Here is a 17,004-nt window from a genome sequence, read left to right as displayed (position 1 = left end):
CAACTTCCCAAACACAGCAAGGAGTTGTTCCAATGAGCCAAAGCAGCCTATCAGAAATCACTTCCACTCCCAGAGAAGAAACAACAGAAATATTATGTTCATATAAACTGTTCTGCCTCTCTTGCCAGTGCCTCCTCGCCCTCCTCTCAGGTCATCTCTTCTTTTATTACCGCCCCGATACTTTTTCTCAAGAGATAAAAAATTGCCAAAACCTACTTTTTGTACAGATGGGACTGAAAAGAAAAGAAAAAAAAAACCCTGAGCAAAAGATATTCCCTGCATGACTGATTTTGTCAAACTCCCTCAATCTCTCTCTGAAATTTCAATTAAAGCAATTCGTCTCCGGCAGCAGCAACTGAAACAACGGGTGAGCAAATGAGGGGGAGCGAGGCAGATAAAGTAATGAGAGTGTGATCAATGAAAACACCCTGAGAGCCTGGTAAAGAGTACAGATAAGAGCCATACATCTGAGGCAAAGGTGTGCCCTAGATACTGAAAAGGAAAAGACACAAAGGAGAAAATGATTATAGACCAGGGGGGAAAAAAAGTCGTGCAGCTTGGCCCAACCTGTGTTTCTCTTGTGCTTCACACCATTTAACTAAAACCCAAATCTCCCTCTGTAAATGAGACAGCAAAACTCATCTAAGTGTGTTTCTGCTTGGTTGCTTGCATTGTGTGATAATTTCCTGTCTTTATGCTGTATATCCTTTTTTTTTCTCTGAGCGCTGTTAAACACGGTCCCCTGTCGGCTCATTTCTGGGGCTTGTTTTGAAGTGGGTTCATCAAAAATTCAATTAAAATGCAGCATGTTGGGAGATAAAGACAGAAAAAAAGGAGTTTTTGCATGCACAGTGTGTGTGTGTGTGTGTGTGTGTGTGTGTGTGTGTGTGTGTTTGCCTGCTCAGTGTTGTTCAAGTGACTTCAACCCCCAAAAAGACAAACCAGTAGCTGGAACCAAACAGCTCCAATCTGCTTTACTGATCCAAACTAGGGACTCCATTTAGCGGAACACACGGACAAGACTTTTCTACGATGTGCAATGTTAAAGGTGCCATGATTGTAATTTTAGCATCATCATTACACATTCATTAACCACTGACTTGGTGGCAAATTACCATGTCAGTGCTAACTGTTCCAGTCAGATTTACTGTAAAATTTGATATACTGGAAGAGTGTGCCATTTCCTCCACAGAAAAACAAAGTTTAATGCTGAACCAAGTGATTTTCTGACCACTAGAGGGTGTTGAAAGCACAAACTCCCCTCCCTTTGCTCATCGCAGATTGCTCGCAGAAACCAAAAGTAAAGAAAAATAAATCTATTCTTTGATGTAAATGATGGACATATTTTAATCTAACAAGGCTCCTGTCAGGTTAATTTTCCTCTGAGCTTGAATTCAAAAATGAGGTGAAGCTGAGAAATCTCAGCTACAAAGTAAACTTTGTCCAAAATGATTCATGGCCTGAAAGTTTTGCTTTTATCTGCAGAATGCACCGTTTCAGAGAATTTCAGAAATTTAGAAAGCTAAAACCAGACAATAACAATAATCGACAATGATAAGTCTCACATTGGAAGGGCTCATTTTACTGCAAAATGATACAAGTAATATTGCTCAATACAGACAATGGAAAAATGATTCCAGCGTGATCATCTTTAGTAAACCCGAAGACAAATAGCTTTGATCGGCGGGTGTTCTTTATGTCCAGAAATGTGATCTACATGTGATCTACTGACCAGCTTCACCACGGTCTCATTTGTTTAAAGCAAATCACACCAAGGTATCACAATTTATTTGACAGTGATATGTGCATGTTTAACAACGCTGCGCATGGCACCTTTAATGACCTGCAGCCATTAATTTCCTCCCAAATGCCTTTTGAGATGCTAGCCTGCCTGAGCACGCACGCTAACACACATCAGCAAGATCTACCGCGCAGAATGACAAACACTGGGACACCTCAACAAATAACTAGATCCCAGTCTCACATGGTGGCCAAAACAGACCCAACTGCACTATCAAGAGAGACAAACAAGAAACCAGCCTTTGTAGAACACACAAGCACACAAGAGGGACGGAGGCAAACAACCAGCGCTCCCCTGCGAGCCAACGGCACACGGTTTTATTTATGAATTTAATTTGTGTTTTTCTTAAAGAGGCACTTGGCGGGCCGCCTCGACACAGAGGGGAGCTAGGACCCAGAGGAGGACAGCCAGGCAGCTCTGTAAATTAGAAGCAGACTTCTCCCTCTCTCTTTCCCCTTCTCACTCCCTCTCAGTGTCTCTCTCTCTCTCTCTGAAAGGACAAAAAGAAAAAGAGGAAGGAAAGAAAAAGCAGAGAGAGAGAGAGGGAGAGAGAGACAGAGGAGTCTGGAACTTGTTTTGTAGCCACATCTTGTAGGAAATCCTGAACAGAGCATGTTAACGAGGGACACCGAAACCACGAGCGCCGAGGCTCCCCTCACTGCAGTGTGTGTGTGTGCGTGTGTGTGTGTGTGTGTGTATCAGAAAGAAAAATACACAGTGTCACACACACATACAATATGAACCACACAGTCCTGACAGCCGTACAATGAAAAAAAAAAAACAGGTATACATGCACACACACACACACACATAAACACAAACTAGGCAAGAACCAAAAACCAAACAATGCATAAATACAGGTAAACACACACACACACACACACACACACACACACTGAGTTACACATTGTACACACAAGCATATACATTCAGTACACATTCCAACCCTCCCACTTACTGCCATACACACACACATACTCACTCACTCACACACACACACACACACACACACACACACACACACACACACACACACATGCTCACTCACACATACACACATACACACACACACCTCCCCAGGGACCAGACAGGGTTTCCCTCTGAGTCTACATCTGCAAACTGTATACAGTTACAGATTGCAAAACACACACACACACACACACACACAGCCACACACACACAATAGTGAGATCCCCCCCCATGTGCTTGTATATTAGGCCAAGCTATGCTGTGCTGTGTCGGCCTATAGAAGTATGTGAAGTTTATAATAAATACCAGATCTGAAGGACTGGCACACTACAGAATGCACAGATTAGAAACACACACATACACACACACACACACACACACATAGAGGAGAGAGAGAGGGGAAACGAGGGAAGAGGAAGAATGATGAAGTAGTGACTAAGAGAAAATATTAATGAAGATGGAAAGCAGCTCTCTCCCCCTCTCTCTCTCTCTGCATGTGGGATGGTCTCTTTGCACCCATGGGTGGAGTGCATGCATTTTTCTCTCAGAAATGATATTGTAACATTTATGAATGTTTGCAAGCTGCAGAATGCAATATGTACAACGGAAGACCGGGGGTCTAACTGTTTGCATTCAGATATCAATTGTATCCGTGTGGGAAAGCGAGATTTCCATTGCTGCAAGTGTGTGTGTGTGTGTGTGTGTGTGGGAGCTGGTGAGATTTCAGTGTGTTTTTTTTATTACTTTTTCCTCTGTTTTTGTTATGAGATGAAAATCATTAAAGGTCAAAGTGTCTCTCTCCAGCTTTCCCTCAGCTCGGTTACTAAATTGGTGTGACTGTTGATCAGAGGCAATACTGCAAAGCAGTATCCAACATTTCAAATCCCCAAACCAACAAGGCAACAGGTTATATTTTCAAAGTTTTGCCTATTTCAGGGATTAATTTTTGGTTTGAAAACACATACTAAAGACCTTATGCACCCACATATTTTCATCTTTGTCTTTGTTTTTCCGGTTGCTGGACTTCAAAGATATGAGCCAGCATGGATAAACACCAAACTAAATAAATTCCTAGCATACCTCAAGAACTTAGCTCATTGTCCTTGTAATAAAATTAACAGTAAAGAGAAAAGAACGAGTGGCTTATGTTTCTGTTTTAAATTAAATGCCGACAGATGTGGAAGGCCAACAGATCAATTTCTACACATAACGCTGGAAACAGAAAGACAAAGGCAGCGAGATGGTAGAATCGAGCACCTAGACACACATCATGGATACAGGTAGTGACTAGGCAGCTTTTTGGGATAATCCCATTTAGACGATGGCCACTTGCCAGCTATAAAAAATAAGGAGAAATAATTAATATAGGGAGTGATATGCTCCAAAGATTTAAAAAAAAATCTGCTCACACACTTTTCATACAGACCAGCAAGCCTCGCAATGGAAAAGCTAACAGCTGATCTGGTTAACGTTATTCAGCTTGAGCCATGGTATTGTAGACACTGTGGATTAAATACAGGATGTATAATACAATCTAGGTCAATAATTGGGATGTAAAAAAATTAAAAATAAAAAAAAAAAACACTTCTGTATTGAACTCATGGGACATCATGACAGCATGACTCAGGGACATGTTTCTTATACATTTTTGAAAATCACATCAGTGCAACTATGTGGGAGAGACCAGATTAGATTGTTAAATGGAGACAATTATGGAGAAATTGGATGAGATGTATGTATGTATTAGACCTCAGTCTGTTTCTCTACCAACACAGAGGATGAGCTTCTCTCATTGATTATTATGAGCAGAGCGAATGATGCATGATGATCTGACAGCAGCAGGAGATTTAGCTTAAAAAAACAGAAAGAAAGAAAGAAGATATTGGATATAGGATATAATGGGAAAATGAATATCCATGGCTGGTCTACATTAGTGACAATGTTTAAAAGGCAAAACTCTGCTGTCTGCTGTCAGTTTTTTCCATTTGTGACGGAATTTGAAACAAAATGTGAAACATCTGTTTCCGTCTGGAGACGGTCACAGGAGGAATGAGAGGCTGCAGGTAAAATATAAAAGATTCTCAGACAATTATCTATTAAATATATTACTCATAAATAATACTGACACAAAATTGTCTGTACACACAAGAAAAATAATGAGAAATAAGTAGTACAAAGTTGGTGAGGGCTTGTTTCTATTGATCAAGGTAAATTAACAAGACACAAGGACACAAAACACCTTGCACAATACTAATCAGAAAGGTCTTTTCCATTCTTGTGATGGATGTGTTTTATCTGGCGTTTACGAGGCCTATCTAATTGCGTCAAACTGATGGAAAAGCAGCATTTTTGCATTTTATTTTGTCACTTCTCAAAAGTTCACCTGACATTTGCTTGACAGCTGGATGGGAGCGCAGCCACTGTGCAGCCCCTTCATGAGGATGAATCCATCATCAGGCTCTCCTCTGCAGCCATTTTCTGTTTGCTCGCCTATTAGATTTACACCTGTATCAACTGACCTTACACCAGCTTTTAAATCTGGTTATCTCCAGTCTTAACGGGTGTTGATCCCTCTCTCTCAGCTGATCCCAGAGCAGGTGGAGGTGTTGCACACAGGCCAAGGCTCAGCACTTTCACAAACTGCTATGATCTGATTCTGGAGCAGCCACTATCACACACTCACCCCTGGGACATTAAGCTCTAATGGCTGGGAAACTGTAAATGTCACAGTGATTTGGGCCGAGCGCCGAGGGGGGAGAGCGCCCGAGAGTGTGTGTGTGTGTGTGTGTGTGTGTGTGTGTGTGTGTGTGTGTGTGTGTCCCTACTGTCGTGTCAGCGCCACTGCCTGAACAAAATGGATTTCAGTGAAAGGGCAATGAAGTGAAGCGGAGTAATTACAGTAGGACACACATAAGCACGCGCAGATACTATATGTATACACACGTACACACACACAATAGCTGCAGACATGCCAACGGCACCCGCATATACAACAGATAAAGACACACACACACACACACATGCGCGCACACACAAAACCCACATCATATTCCACATTATAGCTTTGCCTGCAAATCCCCGGGTCGCCCTTGTACTCATAATGCATACATGGATAATTGTGATGACCAACTACTTACACACACATGTACACGCGCTTACACACACACACACACCGCACATGCTCATTGTTACACAGGCACACTGTGTAAACCGGTGTCTCCTTCCTCCTGGAGGGCATTTCTTAATTACACACACCGCAGGGGGATTAAGCAGCAAAGGACGTCCATAATGACAGAAAACACACGCGCACGTGCGCCGACACACACACACACACACACACGTCCCCTCTGGTGGTCAACGCACTGTGCAGACATGACGGTAGAGTTCATTAGGTTCCACTCAGCCTGCACAATATCTGTATTAGCAGGAATAAATGAGGCTTACTGTACATGTTAGCGGACCAGTGCGCTCCGGGCGGAGCAAGACGGCAACTTACGGCCAAAATTAGCCTGCTAATTGAGTGAATTACTATCACGCAATCTGCTGTTGTATGATTAGGGCATGTAATATATTGCATTTACATAACTGGGATGGATTTATTAAGGTGTAGGCTGTGGGTGGAAACGGCGGGCCTATGGGAGCTATAGATAAAAAACTAGGAGGCTCTGGACAGGCCACACATACACAGAGTGGCGCACAGGCGGGTTGAGAGGCCAACGGACATATCATGATTCTTATATAAGCTTTCCACCCCCTGAGGTATTTATATCCCTCGTTTGTTATCTATAATAAGAAATCTCGCTTTTTTTTTCCCCCTCCCTCTTCTCCTCCCTCCTTTGCCAGTGTCCTCGGTCCTGCAGCGGGAAAATCCTGATTAGTGCGCTGATGACTTGACAGAGAGAGAGATCGGGATAGAGATATAGCCAGAAAGAGAGAAAGAGAGAGAGAGAGGAGCGACGTGAGGAGGGTGGATGTGAAGATCAGAAGAAGGAGGTGTGGGGGACGCAGGAGGGTGGGGGCTGATTTAGAGAATGCCAGTCATTCCACAGCTGGGCTGATTTGACATCTTACATGTTTGTGCCTTGAGTGTGTGTGTGTGTGTGTGTGTGTGTGTGTGTGTGTGTGTGTGGGTGGGGGCGGGGGGGTAGTAGATAAGGCCAGGCGGTCAGTCTGGTGTGTGTCAGTGCCACCTGAGTCCCTAGTTAGTAGCATGGCCTAAAAAGGGTATTTCTGTCAGACCTGGCATCCCCACTGTGTTGCTCGCCGACTTATCAATCTGTCTGAGGCAAGAAAAGAATGAAAAGGGAGGAGACGCAATTATCACAGGAACTCTGAACACGGGAGGGAGAGGATGTGTAAAAAGAAGAAAAGAGAGGAGGGAAAGGAGAGGAGAGGAAATGTTAAACTGACAGCCCTCGCTCTAGTAGCTTGTTGTGAAAAAGAGAGAGAGAGAGAGAGAGAGAGGGGCTGTATGAGGGAAGCCAAGGAGCAAATATGTCTGATGGAAACTGGTGGAAGATTGAAGTGGGTGGTGGAACAGAGAGGAGGAGGAGGAGGAGGAGCAAAAGAGAGGCCAGAAAGGTGAAGGAGACGGGACAGAGGCTGAGTTATTAGGTAAGATGTTGGGTAGATGCAGCTACAGTAAGAGTAGACTTAAAGCTAACTCAAGTTAGGTGCCCAATGAGATTTCGCTCTGTATGAGCCAATGTATAATCTGCCCCCCAATCCCTACACCTCCTCAACCCGTCATCCCTCCCTCCTTCACCCGCCACCGCCGCCACCTCCTCCTCCTCCTCTTGCCATTCTGTGCAGCCAAGCCCGAGTCTTCTACAATACCCTAATGAGAAAAAGCTGGTAGGAAAATCCTGGACTCAGTCCTACATAAACTTACAGCCATCTCACGGAACAGCCGAAGGAGAGAGGGGTTGAGGGAAGCGAAGAGAAAAAAATTAAAATAAAAAGGGTCGGTGGGGGAGGAGGAGGAGAGGAAACGCACGACAAAGAAAAGTGAAAACGAGGTGAAATTAGAAAGTTCACAACCTAGAAGTCATCAGTCCCTTCATAATATAAACTATTCTTTTTTGTTTCTTTTTTCTCCCCGGGGATCAAACCAAAGATGTTCTAGGCATGTGTGTCTGTAGCAGGGAGGCCACCCAGCCGCCTCCTTTTAAAGGAACAAGTCAAGTGTTTGGGAGATAAGCCCGCTAGTCACCTCACTTTTTTTTATTGACGAACATATAAACTCCAAGATCAGCCAGGTGTCCCTGATGGAGTTGTGCATGCTAACTCTTTATGTGCATAATGAGTTGAGTGATAGTAGGTGACCAGCATTAACTCACGGCTGATGTAGATAGCTTTATTTTTGGATCTATGGCAGGTTAGCAACCAAATATTTATCCGCTGCAAAGCATTTTGGCAGTAAACTTTTTTCCCAGTCCCCACTACATTTGCTTCCTATGGAAACAAGAAAAGTAGTTCCCAGTACTTCAAACCAGAACCTCATTTGTGCATCATATTTTATGTAATTTTTAGCAGTCTACACAAAACTACCAGCCTTTACTACTCATTATTACAGATTACCTGCCAATTATCTTTAGAGCTGCTGCAATTTTTCCATTTTTATTTTTATTTTTTCCCTCTAACTTGTGATAATGCTAGTCGCCTACCGGGTATACAGTTGTCCCTCGCTATAACGCGGTTCACCTTTCGCGGCCTTGCAGTTTCGTGGATTTTTTTAGTGCAATTTTGCATTTTTTTTTTTTTTTTGCTGGACTTATTTTTCTACGAAGGTTTGAACTTTGAGAGTTTAAACAAGAGAGAAAAGTTAGAAAATGTTAATGCCTGTCTGAGAAAAGTGTATAAAGTGTGCAGTGAGGGGTTTTACAGCCTTAAAACATCTCTAATAATTGTAAAAAATAAAGCTGACTACTTCGCGGATTTCGCCTATTGCGGGTTATTTTTAGAACGTAACTCCCGCGATTAACGAGGGACCACTGTTCTGGTGTCTGTGTAAGCTGACCACTGAGCCAGTCTCCAAATGTGTTCCTCTATTCCTTTAAGATCCTCCTGTTCCCCAAATAACCAACCGGTCCGCCTCTCCTGAAACCACAAAATGACAGAAACATCATTTTGTATGTCTTAATCACAACACGCCGCTGCATGCAGCAACAGTAATTAACTGGCAGGTTTTATCTGCACTAATTGTTCTCCCTGTACAAATAATTGATTGAAAATTACTGACAAATTTGCTGTCTGGAGACCAGTAGACAAATACACACGTATACACAGAGAAAAGGCTGAACACTGAACTGCACACACAATATAGCGGGGAGATAACCAGAGGCAAACACAGAGATTATGAGGGTGGGACACACATACGCACTCTCACACAAACACACACAAAGACGGGTTTTTTAAAGGGCAACAGACGAGGACTTGAAGAAAACACATCTGTAAAATCTCCCCTCCCCTCCCTCCTCCTCTACCTCCCGTCATAAGACCCCTTCATGCCTCCGCTCTCCCTCTCCCCTCTTTCTCTTGCCATGCCTCCATTGGGGAGCCAGCCTGTGGTTTTTACAGGATTCACATTAATTTGTTAACTAGGCCACCGGAGTCACGGGGGTGGAAGAGCACAACACATGTCTGACAAGAGAAATAAAGCAACGCAACAAAATAGCAGTGCATAAAAGCTGGCTGCTGCTGCTACTACTTCACCCCAGAGACGATCAGACAATCGCATGTGAACACACACACCACAACACACATGCATGCAGAGGAGAGTGACACAGAGCAGTAACTCTAAAGCACTGCCAGTAGCTTTCACTCTTTTCTACTTGTTCTCTTTCTCATACATACACACACACACACTCTTACATACGTATACATCAGCACACCCACCCAAACGGACGCATGTATATTTACATGCACCAACACGCACATACACACACACGCATGCACACAATTACAGACTCAAAAGCGCTCGTTTCAGAACAAACTCCTTATACAGACACACTCATTCTTGCTCATGCACGCACCCGTAGACACACAAACACACACTATCACCATCCAAAAAGCACACATACACAGCAGACACACACGTAATTCCAAACTGAAACACACACACATGCACACACATACACACACACACACACACACACACACACACACACACACACACACACACACACACACACACACACACACACACACACAGAGTGACAGCGAGAGTGCTTCCTGCTGCTGTCTGGCAGTCTATAGTGGAGTTTGCGGTTTGCCCCTGAATCACTGTGGTCTGAGTCTCACCGGGTGTGTATCAGGTTAGCTGGTCCTCCCCTGCCAACACATACACACACACACACACACACACTGCCTGCTGCCAGGGCCGACCCACACAGTGATGGCTTTACCAGGGAACAGCCATAAACCGCAGCTACACTCAATAGAGCTCCATTGTGAGGCCAAACGCAGCACTCAGATTCAATCTATTCCCAATGTTTATATTAGGCCACTAAGGCTTTTCGCTGGAGAGACGCTCCAATGTGCTGACACACATTGTATTACTACACTTGTGAGGACCCTCCACTGACTACAGTCATTCCCAAAGCCTGTCAATAACACACCGTGGGCAGGGCTGTGATGTCTCAGAATCAGAATCAGACTCATCAGAATCAGAAATACTTGCTCAATTCTCAAGAGAATAATTGAATTAATAGAAAATAGAAAGAGATACAAAAAATGCGCCTTTCAGATTTTAAAAAGGATGTGCATTATGTATAAGTTTAGGTTTTCTAGTGGTGGAGTTTGAGTTTCTGTAGGTGGCGCTCTTTTCTTTGTCTGTTCAGCCGTGGCAACTGTGACTATTCATGCTAACTACCCAGGTCTTTTGTTCTTTTTATTTTATATAAACATAAAATAAATAAGTATTTGCTGTTGCTGCTGCAAATAGGAAATGCAGCACCACTTCCCAGGACATACATACATAAAACTGGTGCAACAGCAAATGGAAAAGCTTTTATGAACTAACAATTAGTTGAATCACTACTATAGTCGGCGACAGAGGGTGGTCAAAACAGACATCCATCTACAGATTATTACTTCAGATTTTAGCGCTGCGTGACCTTTGATCCTTAGCTTAACCTATATCTACTCTTAAGTCTACCTTTAAGTCAAAGCTTAACCCGTGTAACAAGCTCCTTGCGGCATTAAAGTCTGGCGAAATGGCCTCTCTTTTGAAAATCCCTCTCATCTCCCTATCACAGCGCGGACATTTGTTCTTCATAAAGATAGTAATACCAGAACAAACACTCACACACACACAGGTAAACTGTGCAGAACGGTTTTCTTTGTGCTCAGTCTGTTTGCAGTTTAACAGCTTAAACAAAGCTCCTCATTAAGAACAGACCTCATACTGAGACGTCTACTCACACCTTACTGCAATCTGAGCTCTGCCTCAAACCGCTCTCTCTCTCTCTCTCTCTCTCTCTCTCTTACGCTCTCTGTCTCCCTCGCCATCACTCTCTTTGATTGTTAGCGCTCTTATTTGTCAATAATTGGCTCTTTCACTGTGATGGTAGCCACATCCCTGAATTTCACGTAGCAGCACACGCTCATACAGTACAGTTTGTCACTGCCAGTAAAGTGATCTATCACCGTTGTCAATTAATCAGTGTTTGGATTTGGTTCAAGCACATTATGCTAAAAGAATCTTCACTGCTATTCAAACAACCTTGGTGCTTGTCAGTGTGTGTGCGTGTAACAGATGTTATTTGGTATTTAAGGCACACACACAAACACTCACACACATTAGGGTTGCACGCAATGAACAAAATAATCATTGCAATCATTTTGGTAAATAGTTCAAGTAACATTCAAACTGCAAAATAATGAACAATTGAGGCAAAAGTGTAGTTTCATTGCACGATAGTCAAAAGCCAAAGGCTAAGTGACTGTGACTGTTACAAATCTATACCTGCCAACATGAAGTATTGAATGTAATAAACATTTTCTTACACAATAACAAAACACAGCAATCATGCAATCACTACTCCATGGATGTCCACTTGAATCAATGTTGATTTTTTTATGCAGCTGCATTTGTGCTCTCATTGGAGTTTTCTGGATTGTCTTCTGATTGGTCAATATTTAATTTATGGAGCGTCAACAGTTGGTCAGGGCAAGCTTCAGATTGGTCAACAACTAGTCAAAGGAGGCATGTGATTGGAGAGGCTTCTGATTAGTCTACAATCCAAAAGTTTCTGATTAGTTGGCGCTTAGTCAAGGAGACTTCTGATTAGTCAAGAATTCATCAGGGGAGGCTTTTGATTGGACCGCATTTAGTCAAAGAAGACTTCTGATTGGTCAACAAAGAGCAGAGGAAGGTCTCTGATTGGCCAACTCATCGGAGGTTCCTGATTGGTCGGCACCCAGTCAACGAGGGCCTCTGACTGGGTAAAAAAATAGAAGAGGGAGGCTTCTCATTGGTTAACAACACAGTCCCTTATCTTGGTCGAAGATGTCGGCCAATCAGAAGCCTTACATCTTTGGTACCATTCGTGCATTCATGTACACTATGGTACTATTCTTCAATGGATATGCATTGGTTTAATAAGTTTTACAAAGTGTTTAAAATCAAAAACGGCTTTTTGAAAAATCACAGCTGCTCTTTGTATCACATATGTTCAAACTGCAATTTCCATGTTTAACTTTTTAACTTCATTACTCATAAAGCCCTAAACAAACACAAATATGTCCGCACAGACAGATGCACATTCATCCCCTGTGGCGAACACTTGACATGCAAAATGCATGCAAGTAACATCTTATGCTCAGCTAGAGGTATGAATCATGGACTACAAGGCACACACACACACACACACACATACAGAAGAGGCCTTGCAACCTTGAGTAAACGAATACTTCATCAAATATAATCTTTCAGTGCAGAGGCAGAACCATGCACTGAGACCATGTGTCAGACTCCTTGCGAGTTAAAAAGAACATGCAAATTTTAGCGCACACACACACACACACACACACACACACACACACACACACACACACAGACACACACGTACCAAAAGACAGAGAGATGATCACACAGACACCTATGGTAGTAACTCAGATAGAATTAGCAGCAAGGATCAAACTCACAAACCGCAAGAAGTTGGAAACATCTGAAAGTCTCTGAGGAATCGAGGGGGGGTGAGTGGGGGTGGGGGGATATGAAAGTGAAGTTGTTGGCGGGTACAGGCCTACTTTTTCACCTCTTAAAAAATGCTCTCTGAAATCCCACTCGGCTCTCCAACTGAGCCTTGGTTTTTATGTTTTTTTTTCTCTCCTTTTTTTTTCTCATTTTCTCCCCTTCTTCGTCTTCCTCTGGTTTTTGGAGGCCGTTGGAGATGGCACACACACAGCACTCCTCGCTCTCCGGCTAACGTGAAGCTTTTAACTCCCAGGGATAGGGGGAGAAAAGAGGACAAGACTAGGAGGGAGGGTTAAAAACAAAAAAAAGGCCAGGGGCTTGGGGCTGGGGGAGGAAAGGGAGCAGAACACATTTTCTGCTGATTAAGTAAGTGTTCGCTTCGGCTTCCATTATTTGACATACGCATCAGAATAAAGAGCAACAGTTCCAAAAGCCTCATTTAACTGAAATGCAGAAAAAGTGAGCAAAAGATGGGGAAGAAACCCAATCGGTAGCAGTTTTGCTAAAATCAATACGCTCCCCTGAGAACAGATAGTGGCTTCAATATGATGACAAACACCTAAGCCGGCCAGGTGTCATCCCTCACTGCTATGGGCCATGTAATCCTCTGCTTAAATCAGTGTGAGCAATGAGAGAGGGAGAGAGAGAGATAAAGTGAGAGAGAGAGAGAGCTGGACACATTCCCAAACTCCTCTCCTCCTCAGGCTTGGCACGATATCCAACTCCCCGCCTGAGAGGAGACACCTACGGGAGTCCTGTGGAAGTGTGTGCAACTCTGTGTGTGTGTGTGTGTGTGTGTGTGTGTGTGTGTGAGTGTGCGCGCGTATACCGGCCTGCTTACACAACCTCTCTCTCTCTCTCTCTCTCTTTCCCTCTCTCTCTATCATACACAGCCTCTTGCCCAAATGCAGTAATGATTAGCAAAACCAGCACGGGGAAATTCACACAGGCAACGTGCCGGGCAAAACATCACTCAGAGCGTACACCCGGGGGGTCCTCAATTAGACCCTAAATACCTCAGCGAGTATCCGGGGGTCCTAATTACCTCAGAGGGATGAAAATGGCCGCAAGTCGCTAGGGGCCGAGGGCTTATCGAGGATATGCCTACTTTGAATAGACTCTGGTCCCAGGATCACTTGGGTTTTCCTGCGCTCGCTCGTCTCCAGCATCAGACAGAGGAAATAGCCTCTGTCTGAGCATCAGAACTGAGGCAGAGTGGACTGGTAGTGATGTGCTGGAGATGTATTTATAGCAGGAGCAAGAGAGAGGGAGAGAGAGAGAGAGAGAGAGAGAGAGAAAGAGACCACTGCAGGATTAATTCTCCTAGCAAAGAGATGCGGTGTGGCGAAGCAGCGGTACACAGTGGAGGGCATGGATCAAGAGAGGAAGAGTTAAAAATATAGCAAAAAGACACTCGTTTGCTCTCTGAATCCAACACTTTGGTGTATACACACTCATACACACACAGATAAATGCACTTGAGTGCCCAAATGCACACACACACAGTCTATAGGGGGCAGAGAGACAGATCAATCTCAGCAATGTTACAGCGCATTACAGAACCAGCGACCTTTCCCGAAATTACCACAGATACATATTAAAGGGCAAACAGGGCTGATGCAGAACATCTAAATAAAATCCTCCCTGCCCTGGGAACGCACACACGCACACACACACACACACACGCACCCAAAGACACATACTAAACATATCACAAAGCTTCCCAGCAGTGTCATCCAGGGTCGCACATCCACATTGCACTCCCAAACTTTTTTCGCATCAGGGAATCAGATTCACGTTAAACTGTATACTCCATTTGCTAAGGTTTAGTCTCAAGAATCCCCATCTGAGAGGATTTTCGTAGTCAGATATGACTTGCCACAGAATTATATAACTGTATGAGGGCACTTAACAGTCACTGCGACTTAATTTTGCAGAAATTATTAGTTTGAGAATGTGCAAGAATGACTATTGTAATAAGTTTCATTCTCAGAACCACCGCCCTCTCACTAACCTCATGTATAGACATTTACACAGTTCAATAGCAGAAAAACCACTAAGGGTCCTTGGGACAAAATCTTATCAAACAGGAGTATGTGGCCCTAATGCATTCCTATGTGGGGGGTCTGCAACATGAAAACGTTTGAGAACCCCTTACTGTAATAATAGCGTCTAGAATAGCCAGTCCTCCCTAAGGAGCCACAGGGGACTCTTTGCCCCCACTGCTAAAAACGTCTATTTAGGAGACCTTTAAAGAATTGGCATTTACAGACATGGAAATCAGCTGTGATAGCACAGGGAGAGAGAAGCGGGAATGTGGAGTGGAGGGAAAATGGAGGGAAAAGCAAAGAGGGGAGAGGAAGGATGGGTGAAGGAAAAGTGGCGAGCAGCATCACAGACTGCACCCAGGGAGTGGCAGAGACACCCAGCTGACTTAGCATACCAATTAAAACAGCGGAAAACAGGGAGAGTGAAAGAGAGTGAGAGGGCGAGAGACACTAGGAGTGACAGACAAGGAGGGCAGGGAGGATGGAGGGAGGAAGGGAGGGGTTAATGGAGAGACGGAGGCGTAGGAGAGAGGCGCAGGAAGAAGAGCTTCTGTAAGCCAAATGACATAAATATGCACACACACATGTACAGAGACTAGCAAATGCGCACACACACACACACACACACACCTCTAGTTGTTGAGCAGAAAAACAAAGGCTGAGTTGTGCCCACACTCTGTGCATATAGGTCAAAACAACATTCAGCTACCAAACTAACCTTGCAACACACACACGCACGCAGAGGTGATATCTTGCACACACAACAACAGTAAATCAGAGACAGTGACAAAGAGAAAACAGAGTGAGAGAGAGGGAGTCTATAATGGCTCCGTTCCCTCCCTCTTTCTCTCTCTCCTCACAAGAAAACTGAATCAATGCAGGTTTGTACACTTATGAATCAATAATAGACTTCTGTGGCAGGAATGATTCAATAAGGGACTCAGACTCAGAGAGACTCCACCCATCCACTCCTATTCACTCTGCGAGAGCCCCGAGGAAGGGCGAGCGGTCGATAAACAGCCACTCCAGGTATGTATCAATAACCTAATTATAACACTCAGGCCTTACAGCAGGGCCCCGCTGACACCCAGCCATGTAAGGTCAATTGATCTTCACCACTCGCAATTATTATGAATAATCGATCAAAGCCAAACACCAGACCATGCTGTGGGCAAAACCGGGGGTGGAGATGTTGGACTTGATGCAAAGGCAGCTCTGAGATACTGTAGATCCCCATAGATATGCGCGCACACACACACACACACACACACACACACAGCTCAGATCCAATCTATTTGCAATGCTCATATTAGGTAATGAAGCCAGTGGCTGAATGTCCACTGGATGTTTCAGTATTGGCTTATGATATCGTGCTGTAGGAAGGAAATCAGACAGGCATGTTAACATGCACACACACACACACACACACACACACACACACACACACACACACACAAAGCCTTACATTCACTCAGTAGATCTGGGGATCAACAGGGATCACTTGAGGTCAACACGTGATGCTGCATGGCAAAGCAGTGTACCTTACCTGCTACAGGTGTACATGCACTGTGCAGGCGCGTGCATGTGCGCTCCCTGTCAGGACTCCTATGTCTAAGTAAAAGGATATGGGTTGCAGACCATTTTCAGACACCAGCTCCGAGGCCGGGTGGTTTGCTTCAGGTAGAAGAAGACCACAGGGGCCAATGTGGGGTACGGCAGGCTCTCCCCGCCGCTCGCCGACGTCTCCTCCCCGGCGGTAGACGCTCCATCAGGTGCGGGGGCCGCCGGTGCCGCCGGCTCCACTTCGCCGCGCTCCCCGCTTCCTCCCCCGGCTCCGGACAGGTCGTTGAGCCGGATGAAAGTCCTGGGGAGAGAGGAGCGACCCTCCGCGTCCCTGGCGCCGGGGCCCCCGGAGAGATTTCCCCCATCCTCGGCCATCATTCACCTCCTACAGAAAAAAGGCGATGCATGAGCAGACTGCTTGA

The 17,004-nt window shown here is 44.5% G+C and overlaps 1 protein-coding gene across 1 annotated transcript in view; it reads right to left on the bottom strand.

Annotated features, from left to right (window-relative positions):
* Positions 1 to 16,675, bottom strand: part of cacna1g (calcium channel, voltage-dependent, T type, alpha 1G subunit) — a 224,855-nt gene extending 208,180 nt beyond the window's left edge. Inside the window, exon 1 of the mRNA XM_030077890.1 lies at positions 16,647 to 16,675. Within this exon, the coding sequence (XP_029933750.1) occupies positions 16,647 to 16,660 (14 nt within the window). The 5' untranslated portion in view covers positions 16,661 to 16,675. The remainder of the gene's footprint in view (positions 1 to 16,646) is intronic.
* Between the last annotated feature and the right edge of the window lie 329 nt (positions 16,676 to 17,004).

This window comes from Myripristis murdjan, chromosome 19 (genome assembly GCF_902150065.1).
Source record: "Myripristis murdjan chromosome 19, fMyrMur1.1, whole genome shotgun sequence".
NCBI lineage: Eukaryota > Metazoa > Chordata > Actinopteri > Holocentriformes > Holocentridae > Myripristis > Myripristis murdjan.
The sequence above is the reverse complement of the archived record's forward strand: the minus strand, read 5'-3'. Positions and strand labels throughout refer to the sequence as shown.